We start from the raw sequence: 12581 nt of genomic DNA, 5'->3' as shown, positions 1-12581 counted from the left end.
GCCAGGCATTACCTTTTCTAAGAGATTATGGAGGAAGAAGCCATACTACAGCAGATTAAAGAGAAAGTGGGAAGTGAAGGAATTGAATCGGCAATTATGTGCAGTACTTATTATGCTCCCTCCTTCCTAAACTTGGTCAGACTTTCTGACTCTAAAGGCATTTCCCTCTGGCTCCCTCCCTGCAATTCCTCTTGCAGGCCCCAATTGGGCCCTGTAGAGGCCAAAGAGGGAAAAGGCCCCAGAATCACTAGCCATCTCTCCCTCAGCCTGTGTCCTATCTCCTGATTCTCTGAGCTGCAGATCCTGTTCTTCGCAAGGGATTTTGACCCCAGCTCAGTTTCCCTCCACATTACCCCTGCCATCATCCTGGAGACTCCAGATGGTGATTTAATGATGAGCTGCCCAACTGGGAGCCCAACCTAGGTCTCCCAGAGCTTGTGATGCCACCTTACTGAATCATTCCCTCAACACAGGTCACATTCCACGTGATCATCCCACCCTGGCCACAGCAAATTGGATCCAGATGGGATGCTGAGCCAAAGAGCAACAGTCTGCAAGAAGCCTGGTCCCAAAGCTCTGGGGACCAATGATACTCAGAGAGTTGTTGATGGCAGAAGACACTCAAGTGAGTGAGACATTCAGAGAAAAGGCAATATGCAGAAGCTGGGCAGGAGCAAAAACCCTTTATTAGCCACAAAGAGAATGGGGAGAAGTCAGGCAGTTGATGGTAGCAAGACACCCGAGTCATGACCACAGCCTTAAGGAGTGTGTTAATGCTTCACGACCTTCTACAGATGAGAAGCCCAGCTGGGCAGCTGCTGAGAGGGTTTCCTGTCTCTCCTAACATCCCCTGAATCTCCATCACCCACCCCTCCACTCTGGGGAACTTACCTTAGAAACAATAAGATGCAGTGTTCAAAGTTTTGACCACAGCTTGCTGGCCCTACAGTCCCCTCATCTCTGCTCTAAGCCCTTACTGGCCCTATCCCCTCAGCCAAACATCACTTCAACAATCCCAAACTGCTGTTTGCACCCTGCCACATGGGCCCATAAGAGCCCAAATTTTGTGCTTTCTTGGTAACTGGACACCCAGACTACTGGACCCAATGCAGAAAACCTTAAAATCCAGGGAGGGACCCGATTCACTCAAATCTTCACTGAGTCTGTTACTGCCCACAGTCCTGCGCTGGTTCCTGTAGCCCCCGTCTACCACTGCAATCTTCGCCTCTCTCCTCATGCCCCTGACCTGACCATGGTGAACCTGAGAGTCTACAGCCAAGGTGAGGCAGAAAAGGAACAGCAAGGGGCAAAAATGAAAGGATGAGATCTGAAGGGGAAATGTGGGATTGAGGTTATGTTTTTAAGGAAAAAGCAAGTTTGTAAGCTGAGTCATTAATAATGAGAGCAATTAACATTTACAGTCATCCCTTGGTATCCTCAGGGAATTGGTTCCAGGAGCCACCACGGATTTTTTTTTAACCAAAATGTTCAAGTCCCTTATATAAAATGGTGTAGTACACAGCCATAAAAAAGAGTGAAATTGGGATATCTGTAGAGACATGGATGGACCTAGAGACTGTCACACAGAATGAAGTGAGTCAGAAAAACAAATACTGTATATTAACACATATATGCGGAATACAGAAAAATGGTACAAATCAACCAGTTTGCAAGGCAGAAATAGAGACACAGATGTAGAGAACAAACATATGGACACCAAGAGGGAAAGCGGGGGGGGGGGGGGGGGGGGATGAATTGGGAGATTGGGATTGCCATATACACATTACTAATAGGAAAAAAAAATCAAATTGTACACTTTCAATATATGCAGTTTATTGTATGTCAATTGTATCTCAATAAAAGTTCTTAAAAAAATAAAATGAAATGGTGTGGTAGTCAGCCCTCTGTATCCACAAGTTCTGCATCCACAGATATGGAGGGCTGAGTGGATACAGGCCCAGGTGGTATCTAGGAATCGTATGTATATTTCTACATTTAATCCTCATAACACTCCTATGAGGTAAGCACTATATCTTGTTTTATGGATGAGAATACTAAGGCACAGAGCAATAACTTGCCCAAGGTCGCACAGCAATAATTTGCCAGTAAGTGGTAGAACCAGGATTCAAATCCAGGCAGTCTGGTGCCCAAGACCATGATCTTAACCACTGTACTATTATACAGGCATACCTCAGAGATACTTTGGGTTCAGTTCCAGACCACCTCAATAAAATGAAGATCTCAATACAGTGAGTCACATGAATTTTTTGGTTTCCCAGTGCTTACAAAAGTTGTTTCCACTGTACCGTAGTCTATCAAGAGTACGACAGCACTAAGTCTAAAAAAACAATGTAAATATACCTTAGCTTAAAAATATTTTATTGTAAAAAATGCTAACCATCATCTGAGCCTTCAACAAGTTATAGTAGTAACATCAAAGATCACTGATCTATAATAAATATAATAATGAAAAAGTTTGAAACCTTGTGAGAATTATCAAAATGTGACAGAGACACAAAGTGAGAAAACACTGTTGGAAAAATGGCACTGACAGACTTGTTCAACGCAGGCTTGCCACAAACATTCACTTTGTAAAAAATGCAGTAACTGCAATGTGCAATAAAGTGAGGTATGTCTATATGCTGCAGATGGAGAAAAATGTCTCAGCTGGCAGAGTCCTTATACCAGCCCAAAACAGGAAGCAGCCACCCAGGGGTCTAGACACAGGTTACTGCTTGAGGCTTCTTATTGACTCTAGATCCTCCCAGCGCCAGCCTGAGCCTACCCTTTCTGTCTCTAGCCTGTGAGCTCCTGGGGGTCAAGGGCAGGGACTCCCATTCCTTTAATCCCACCTCCACACAGCAGGCCAAGCGGAGGCTCATCAGACAAATGGGTAGAACATTTATTTCCTAACCCATTCCTTGGACCTCTGTCGGAAGGCTTATCAGAGGCACTATAGGTAGAAGGCAATCCAGAACCCAGCAGAGACACCACACCTGCCACTCTTCATAGCAGTCCCTTTCCACAAGCCAGAGGGAAGCGGAAGCAGGACAGGGAGGCCCACTTCTGTAGACCCAAGTCTTGTTGGGGATGTTGAGCAGTTACAGAGGCTTCTCAAAGACAGCACAGCCATCCTAGACATTCAGGCCTGGAGAAGAGCTTGCAAGCAGATCTTCAGAACCGCGTGTCTCGAGCCCTTCTTCGGGGTCGGGGGCCACAGCTGGAGGTAGGTGTGGGGCCCAGGCCAGGAGGTGCCCCTGGGGGCTGGTACCCACACTCATTGGGGTCCAGGGGGTCTCGGCTGAGCAGGACCCATACTGCAGGCACATGACGGCGTACTGTGAGGGGATCTAGACCTGTGTCAGGTGAGGTTGGCACCCAGCTGTCCTCGGTCTGCAGGAAACGCAGCTTGGTAAGCTGGTGCAGGCCTGGTACCCGCCGTTTGACAATCTCAGCACAGCTGACAGCCTTGCCTGCAGCGCGGCCAGAACCTGAGAACACCACGTGCCTTGCACTGCCGTCCTCCAACCGCCCCAGTGCCAGGCCCAGCAGGTTGCGGATTTTGCTGCCATCTCGGACCCGCATCTCCAAGGTATCAGGAGGTAGCTGGGGCATCGGGGAAGGTGCCGGGAGTTCCACAGAGCCAGCTTTCCGGTAGTGCTCCATCCGGCTTGCTGTCGTGTCTAAATCTTGCTGCCCACTGCAGGGAAGTGTCAGAGGAATGCTAAGCAGTGTGCCCTGGGCCACCTCCCACCCCAGCTCTCTAGGACATGGGCCCACTCCTCACCCCAGATTTCCAAGAAACAGGACCATATCCCCTCATCGCCGGGACAGGGGGCCATGCCTGCCTCACCCTGGGAGGGGGCTGTACCCCATTCCTCTGGACAGGATCACAACCCTCCCCCAACCCTGGAGTTCTGGAGACAGAATCGAATTCCCCCAACACTGGTCAAGCCCCCTCATCCCGAGCTCCCTAGCACTGGGAATGAATTTCCCTCATCTGTGGGGCTCCTCGGGACACAGCCCGGGCCTGCACCCGAGACCCCCTGAGAACAAGACTGAGGGCTCCACACTAGGGCTCTCCGAGGGGTGACAGGGACAAGGCCCCTCACTTCGTGCTCCCAGAGGACAGGGCCAAGCCCTTACACCGCAGGCTCCCCGAGACAGACAGAGCCCTCATCCAAAAGCTCCCCAAAGACAGAACTGACCCCCTCCCCCACTCCGGGACCCCCAGGACAGACCCGAGCAGCCCTCACCCGGAGATTCCCAGGGTCGATCCCCCCAACCCAGGCCACTCAGACACTCGGGGGCAGAGGCTTGACGCCGGGGACTGCTCAGGCTACCCCTGGCGTCGGGTTCGCGACCGGCCGGGCTCGGCGGCCCCCACCGCCACGGGTCGCCCTCAGTGTCCAGCCGGCCGCAGCGGCGCAGCAGCCGGCCTCCCCTCTCCTCCCCGCACCTCCAGGAGCCCCCACCCCGCTGGGCTCCGGGCTCTCACCGTCGCGGCCACGCACTCTCCACGTTGGATCCGAAGCCAAGATGGCGCGCGCCGGGAGCGCGCCGAGCCCGCGGGGCCGCGCGAGCCGGACGGGGCGGTGCCTGAGGGCGGGGCCCGCGGCGCCTCCGCCCGCAAAGCGAGAGGTGCCGGCACGCCTGGGAGTGAGCTGCCGCGGCACGCGCGGACCCGGGGCCCTCTGGCGGTCTCCGCTGCTGCGCCCCGGGCAAGGAGCACGCCTGTTGGGACGGAGAGAGCCCTTCGGCGGAGAGGGGCGGCCGTCGGAGGAGCTCCGCGTCCGAAGGATGCGGAGGATTTGGCCCTTAGAAGATGACAGGGAGGGCGTTACCCTTTGAGCACACTGCAGTAGCAAGGGCGGAGAAGCGGGTTTCACTTTGGACAGGAGCCAGAGTGAAGTGGCCGCTGCTGCGGGGGCGAGAGCCTTGGTCACCGAGTTCCGAGCTTAGACCTCACCCTGTGGGCACGGGCGTTTTTACCAGGCGCAAGTCAAACCGGTTCGTGTGCACAGCTCCCTGTGGCTGCAGCACAGGCGGGAGAGGGCCGCAACCGCTGGTGACTCCTGGCCTCGAGATCCCGGGGGGCACGTCCACGGAGATTCGTACGTTGCCCCGCGTACAATAAGCGCTCAAATATCTGTTAAATCATTTGTTGAAAGAATGAGCCAAGAGAGAGAGCGGTGGGAATGGGGAAAAGTAGATTAAGTTGGAAGATACCAGCAGGTTTGGCGACTGTTGGTTGGGACGGATTAGGAGGGAGGAGTCTAGGATGACTCCCAGGTTCAGACGTGCTGAATTTGAGATGCCAGTGAGACCGCGCCGGTGGGGGTGGCGGGCAGGCGGACGCAAAGGGGCCTGGAGCCACAGCAGTCCCTGAGACCACAGGGGGGCAGCAAACACTTGGAGGAGTGAAGTGTCGTCAGTTTTCTGCTCACATGCTCCCTCTCCTTTCCAAACGCACCCCCCGCCACGGCCCACCCCCCAAAAGCCCCCTGCATCCAAACCTCTTTTAGGCTCCCCTTCTTGGCTAATAGCACCAAGTAGGCTCCTAAGAGAGAAGCTTAAAGCCTCCCCTCTGCCTTTGCACAGGCTGCTCCTTTGGCTCTCAAAGACCTTGCATAGCACCCTCCAGGGCTGCCTCCCACATCCCTTTTTCTTCTGCGCCCCCAAAGAACCCTGGTGCCATCTGGTTCCTCCCCTTTTCCTTGACTGTCTCCCCCACTAGCCTGTACAGGGCAGGAATCAGGTGGACCCTACCTGTGTCCTCCCCACCTGGTATGGCATCTGACATTTAGAGCATACTTGGTAAATGCGGGATAAATGGATACATAAATTAAAGTTACACTCACATCAAGCAAATGAGAGCATTCATCCTGACAGCTCTACATCTCCTAGAAAGCCAGACTAGGAAGAGTATAGCTCTTGGTCCAACTACCAGGAAGGCCGACAACTCTGGCCTCCACCATCCTCATCCCCACCACCATACCCATCCAAGACCAGGAAGCTAACACACTCCTCCAGTGATCTCTACAGTTTATTGTCACTGCAACAGGACACTGATGAGGGGAGGGGGTGCAAATAGCAAATCTCAAGTAGCAAGACCTCTGACCTTAGAGCCCCACTTGAGTGCAGACAGGTAGGCTGTGAATCCAATAAATACAGAGCTGCCTCTGCTCCGCCCAGTTACCAGGGCAGGTTGGCACAGGGCCTGGAGCCTAGCTGCCCTGGCCCACCCTAGGATGGGAAGCAACCATCACTCCTCTGCTGGCTTCACTTGCTTGGCAGCCTCTAACTGGCAAAGTAGCTCATCCCATTGCACGAACTGCTTGGAGAGAAGCATTGTCTGGTTGCAGGTCAAGGTGAGAACAGAAATCTGAGAGGAGTGGAGAGATGCTGGCATCTGCCTAAAGGCTGGGTGAGCAGGGGAATAGACGGGCTGGTTGGGATGGGATGAGAGACAGAACTAGAAATGGAATAAAAGGACAGGGCTGCAGACAGCACTCCTCAGGGGACTGGCTGAGCAGAAAGGATACAGTCTTGTTGTATTCCTCCAGGAGAGCCTTGGACTCCTCAGTGATCTCCACACACTGGTCCTGTGGAGCCAAGGTGTGGAAGAGAAAGGTGTTGGACAAAGCCCTCACTTCCCACTGCCCACCTCATCAGGGACCCTCACTCCCCATAGAGCCTAGAAAAGGTAATGTTTAACCCCAGAGCCAAAAGTAGCGAATTTCTAAAGAGGCACTTTCAGGCTCCAGTAGGGGTAGCCAAACTGCAGTCCTGAGGCTGACAGAAGGGGGAGTGAACCACACATTTAAGGAAATATTCCTGCTAGTATATGCCTCCTTCTCCCTTGTCCCCTGTTTCTGAACCCTCTTTGAACTTTACATGAGGGCCTGGGAATAGTGAAAAAACAACTCCTCCACTCATGGTCGAGGACACATCACCCCCAGGAATTCTTGGGTACCTCCCAACATTGATCTTCTGGTATCTCAGGGTAGCCCTACTCTGGAAGACAAGAGAACAGGATGTGACCTTAGGCAAGTCTCTTCCCCTCTCGAAGGCAGATGAAAGACAATGGATAAACCCTAAGTTTTCCCTGAAGCTGACATCAGGGGAGCCTGAGGCTGCTTCCCCAGGAGGCAGGAGTGGCGATGAGGAGCCTCACCACCTCTACTTTCCCTTCCGGTCCTCTCCCCTCCCATACCTGCTGCTGGATGTGGATCTGGGCCAAGTGCTGCAGGCAGGCAGCATGCTCAGGAATGGCTGTAAAACACAACGCATACTGCCCAATAATGCTTGTTCCTTCCCCCGGGACTGCTCAATAGTCTATTAGGTCTTCGGCAGGATTAGAGTATTGAGTGGAGAAGCTAAACAAATGCCAGCTTCATCGACCGCTGCAGCCGGAGGTGGTGGTGGGGCTCCCTGCCCACCCCAGTCTTACTGTAGGACCCAAATGGAAGGGGAAGGTAGAGGCCCGTAGAAGACAAAACCTTGGGGTTCCCAGAGTTGCCTCATATACCCACCCTCGTGCTGTGAGCAGGGCCTGGTAAAGGAAACTTTGATTATCATGGGATCTGTTCCTTTGCTCTCAGACCAGCAGGACCAGGTCTTCCTGGCCTAGGGAACAGGGAGCCTGCAGGTGGGCTGAGGATAAATGCCAGGTCCCTAAGCTGGCCACCTGGAGTCCAACACCCAGAGCCTCAGCCACCATGCTGGGCCCACAGCTTAAGGCTGTCAGATGCTCAGCAGGAAGCTGATCAGGGATAGGGAGGAGGAGCTGGGAAAAATACCTCCAGAGACAGACAAGATGGATATCTGGATTCAATTAAAGCCACTGTCTGCTTGTCAAAACCCAGACCCAGGGACTGCACTAGGCAGTGCGGCAGGAAGAATTCACATACATTCACACACCTGGCAGGGACTCTTACAGTAAAATCTAGGCTCTGCAGCACCCTGAAGGACAGATGCTGAGGGGTGGGGCAGAAGACAGAAGGAATCCCAGAGTTGGAGGTCACTGGGCCTACACGAGTGTCCTTAGGGCCAAACTGCCTTAGGTTCTGAAGCTGAGCTCTCTGCCCTGGCAATTTTAATCCCAATGCAGGTGACCAGTACCTGCATTGTGACCAGGATGAGGGTAAAGACAAGGAGCAGAGCTAGCCTGAGCCCAGAGATGCCCTGCCCATCTGCCCACCTCCCCATGTAGAGTAGTGGAGCTGTAGCCCCAGAGAGGTACCTTTGATGTGAGTGCTGTCCAGCATGGGCACCAAAGCCTCCACCTGCTCCAGGAGTGCCACCTGGGAGAGGATAAACTGCTCCTCTGCAGCATAAACAGACAAGATAGGGGCAGTGAGGTGAGCCTGGCACAACCACCCCATGCAGGGGGTCAAGGACCAGGCAGGAGAGACGGCTGAGTCCTGGAGCTTGGGGCAGCTACTCTGCCCACTGCCCTCTTCTCCATGTGCACATTTGCCCAGTCTGCCTCCACCTCTCCTGGATGCCTCTGGTCTGACCTATCTTGAGCCCAAGGAGCCTCTAAGTTCCTCCAAATCCCACCTTTCTCCAAGTTTTAACTCTGAGGTCTCTTCCTCTAGCCTCCTATCAACAAACTCAGAGAGCCCCTCCTAGGCCGCAGGAGACAAAGTACTTCAGACTTGGTTCCCTACACCCAAGGGCTCCTGGGAGGGTCTGAAAGAGGAGACATGTGGAAGACTATCAGGCAGGTTCTGCTCAGTGGATCTGAGAGGCACAGACAATTACAAGTTCCTGGAAAACTGGCACAATAACAGGAGTCCAGTGAGGAAAGCAAGACTGGGATGGCCCTGTGCAAAGGGAGTTTCAATGGCTACAGAGTGGGAAGGGCATTCAAGCAAGGACTGTTATGTCAAACACTTGGAGGCAAGAATGCTTGTCAATTAGTAGAGGAGAAAGAATTCAGTTGGCTGAACTGGAGCAAGGAGAGAACAGGAAACAGCTGGATAGGAGGGTAGACCCAGCAGACTATAGAAGGCTTTGAATGGCAGGCTAAGGGATCAGGAATTTATCTTAGTAGCCAGAGACACACACACTGAGGTTCCACAGTACGTAAAGTGGCACGTTGGAAATGTGTTTGGGGAAGATGATAATGAACCACACGCAAGAAGGGGAAGACTAGGGTTAAGAAGAGGACTTAGGAGACTGCAGCTGTTCATATGCAAGGAGATGAACACAGGCAGTGGCCACAGGGAGGCATGGACAGGCTGGACTCAAGAATCAGTGCAGGAGAAGACCTCCTGAACTTGGTGCCTGAGCCCCAGCAATGGCTCAGGGATGCTCTGGTTCACCATTGTATACCTCACACCTAGGATAGTCTGGATCATAGTAGATGATCACTTCTGAATGCAGGAAAAGACACAGGGGCTTGGCTAACCGTACTTCATAGAGTGGCTAACTAACTAATAAGCAGGCATTGCTAAGACAATAGTTTCTGCCTAGAACTCTGAAATCCCAGTGCTTTCCCACATGAAAGAAAGATGTGTAAATTCATGCGTGTATCCTCATCTCTCCCAAATGCAATGCTCTCTGCCTCCACCCTTTCCTAGAAACTCCTGTGTCTACTGAGCAGAAGTAAGGAAGGTTCCGAAGGAAAATCCTAGAGGCAAGCCATAGACAGAACACTGGAGTTGCTTCCACTGCGGCTGGCACCAGGGTCTGCAGCTAGCTCCGAAGTATATTGTACCCAGTGCCTACCAGAGGACCACAGGACCACCTTCGGCCACGGGCCAGAGCCAGGCCAGATTCCAGAGAGCAGCTTCCAGGGCTGTGTCCAGGAGAGGACTGGCAGGGAAGCCATCTCAGTGCCCAACTTCCCCTACAACCCACCTTCCCAGGTGCATGTGCACAAACTGCCCAGCACTACCTGCTAAGATGAACTGCAGCTTAGTGGCATCAGGTATGGCAATGCGGTCAATGTACTCAGGATCCAGGTATTTGATCAGGTCTTCAACTAGAAAAGTAGCAAGATGGAAAATGGAATAAGGTTGGGGAGTGGGGATCTGTCTTGTGAAGGATATTAGGGGAGGGGTCAGCCTTGGGGAGAGCCTTGAGTGAGGAACTGACACCCACAGTGTCCACCAGGCCTCCACCAGTTCCCCTATCCCCACTCCTCTGTCTCTTCCCTGTCTGATCACCTGCTGGCCGACCTCAAACTTTAAAACCCTGGGACCCTCAAGCATCCCCATTATTCTATCTTCACGGGTGGAAGGCACCTTGCCCCTCAGTGCCACCAAGACATGCCAGAGCTTTATCTGATTTCTAGTTACTGAACAGGTTGCTAGCTCTGACATATTCAAAAAGGCCTGGCTGAGCCAAGGCTGGGGCTCTCAGTGTCTGATTTCTTTCCTGCCTCTGAACCTTGCCTGTGGAAATTCCATACCCCTCCTCCCTCCTTCCCCAAGGGGACCTTTCAGGCAGAGCTCTTATCCCATAACTTAGGACACTGCCATGGGCTTGGGGTTTAACCACAAAGTAGAAAGCACACCCCAATTCACCATTTCATCAGGGCAATGTCTTTACCTGCTATTCCCAAAGTGACCTACTAGGCTGAAGGGCCTGGGCAGGAAACCAGGAAGTATAGGCTTGGGAAAGAGGGCAGGCAGGCACCTCATGGAAGCACTTACTCTTTTTTTTTTTTTTTTAGAACTTTTATTGAGATACAGTTAACAGACAATAAACTCTCCCAATTCATTCCACCCCAACCCTCCCTGCTTTCCCCACTTGGGAAGCACTTACTCTTTTTGTACAGAATCTTCACCCTCTCCCTCTTACTGGCGATATTCCCCAAAGCCACCTGCACCTTGACCAGGCCATCAGCCACCTATAAGGAGAGTGGAAGTTAATTCCAAGATTTACCACTTGGCTCAAGGCTTGGAAGAGATAAAGAACCCTCATTCCCTCAGACTCCTTGTCCCTGCAATTGTCCCCTTCTCTTGTACTAAAAGTGATTCAACCCCACCTTCCAGGAATCCTCAGTGTGACGAGGGAGATAATCATGTACTCCTCGGGGACTTTCAAGTGTGACTGGGAAGGTAATGAACTACTTCAGAGTTTATGGGGCACTAGCATATACTATCTATTCCCTGATTCCTTCCTCTTGGCTGAACCTACCTAGGCTTTAAGGGTAGAGGGTGAGGAATTCCAGTATCAAAGGGTTGAATAGAGAGAAAAGCTACGGAAGTGAATGATCTCACACGGGTTTTAGTTAGGGGGTAAGGAATGCCAATATTCAAGGGCCAAATATATGGGGAGGCAAACAAGACTGAGTAGAAGCAGCCAGAGAGGTAGGAGGAAAAGCAGGAGGATTTGTGTCATAGATGTCAAACGGAGGGAATGTTTTGAGAAGTCAGTTTTCAAATGGGACACAATCTGCTCGTGACAACTAACTCCACAAGAAGTGTACAAACAGACATCATTACCTCTAAGGTACTTACCTCCAGGGTATGCCTGACACTCCACCTTCAGTGAAAGGTCTTTCCGCAGTTAAAAAGGGGATGGAAGGGAAACTGAGCTGCACAGTTGTCAAAATTCAGTCACTGGTGGGAAGGAGTGCCAGTCCACATCTGAACACTCAGTATCCAATCCTTTCCCTTCCTAATCCTGGCCCTCCCAGACCTCACCTCTAACCCCCTGGAGCCTTCCTTATCCACCTCTGGTCTGCCTCTTTGGGGAAGACCATGGACCTCTCTGCACAGTTCACTTAGCAATTACCGGGGGCTCCACAACGGCCCTTCCATTGTGGGCTGCAGCTCTTACTGAAACTCTCATTAGTCAGTTTCTCGGGTGTGTCAGGTCTCCCCAACTATCCCGCGAGGGAAAGGCGGAATCTGCACAGTGAGCCCATCTCAAGCCCACAGTGCCCTCCAATGGGATTGGACCCCAAGGGTCTGATATTCTCCGAGAGGTTTCGGACTTTTGTTATTTCAAAGGCCGGGGCTGCGGGCAACCGGACTGAAGCGGTAGCATCCATCCCGAGGACCAGGCCAGTAGACCACTCTGCTTTGCCCCAAAGAGGGACCACTGGACCCCAGATCGCTCACCTTCCGCGAGCCGCGAGACCCCCCCGGCCCGTACACCCAGCGCTCCAGCTCCTCCACACGGGCCTGTAGCCGCTGCACATCGGTCACAGCCGCCATAGCTCCCGCCGCCCCGCCTCTGCCAGGAACAGCCAGAAGGCGGGACGTCCGTCCAAATAGAGAAGGCGGACCAATCCCAGTGGACGGGAGCCCCTGCGTATAGGAAGTGACGTCATGATTCAGCCGTTCCATGTCGGAAGTGGCCGGCAAGGCCGAGGACAGTTGTCAAAAGCTGTCTGGTAACCTAGGCGACGGCTACCTGTCAGGCCCTTACCCTAACTCCCAACTCCTGCTTGTCAAAACAACCCCTGCCTTTCTTCTTCTAATCCCAGGGTACCAAAGAGGTTTCCCCACCCCATTCCCCTAGGCTGCACATATGAATACACATTATTTTAAGATTGGTCCATTCCCATAGAAATGTAGGAAGCCCTGTGAGATACCATAATCTTTTGGAGTCTTCTA

At 52.7% G+C, this 12581-nt stretch overlaps 2 protein-coding genes across 3 annotated transcripts; both read right to left on the bottom strand.

The window, feature by feature from the left end:
• Nucleotides 1–1594: 1594 nt before the first annotated feature.
• On the bottom strand, nucleotides 1595–5892 carry RPP25L (ribonuclease P/MRP subunit p25 like). Its single transcript, XM_057723382.1, has 2 exons — nucleotides 4499–5892; nucleotides 1595–3700 (listed from the first exon to the last, which is right to left on the bottom strand). Exon 2 carries the CDS (start codon nucleotides 3664–3666, stop codon nucleotides 3175–3177), a length of 492 nt encoding a protein of 163 aa, XP_057579365.1. The 5' UTR covers nucleotides 3667–3700; nucleotides 4499–5892; the 3' UTR covers nucleotides 1595–3174.
• A 138-nt stretch (nucleotides 5893–6030) lies between these two features.
• Nucleotides 6031–12207, bottom strand: DCTN3 (dynactin subunit 3). 2 transcript variants are annotated; one of them, XM_057723381.1, is made up of 7 exons: nucleotides 12084–12207; nucleotides 10780–10864; nucleotides 9908–9994; nucleotides 8246–8329; nucleotides 7217–7275; nucleotides 6546–6605; nucleotides 6031–6355 (listed from the first exon to the last, which is right to left on the bottom strand). In XM_057723381.1, the coding sequence occupies exons 1-7, from the start codon at nucleotides 12177–12179 to the stop codon at nucleotides 6266–6268; spliced, it is 561 nt and encodes a 186-aa protein (XP_057579364.1). In that variant the 5' UTR covers nucleotides 12180–12207; the 3' UTR covers nucleotides 6031–6265. The 2 variants fall into 2 exon arrangements, with proteins under 2 accessions (XP_057579364.1, XP_057579363.1); XM_057723380.1 differs by having other exon boundaries at nucleotides 6031–6605; nucleotides 12084–12200.
• Nucleotides 12208–12581: the final 374 nt, after the last annotated feature.

Source organism: Hippopotamus amphibius, chromosome 2, assembly GCF_030028045.1.
Source record: "Hippopotamus amphibius kiboko isolate mHipAmp2 chromosome 2, mHipAmp2.hap2, whole genome shotgun sequence".
Taxonomy (NCBI): Eukaryota; Metazoa; Chordata; class Mammalia; order Artiodactyla; family Hippopotamidae; genus Hippopotamus; species Hippopotamus amphibius.
The sequence above is the reverse complement of the archived record's forward strand: the minus strand, read 5'-3'. Positions and strand labels throughout refer to the sequence as shown.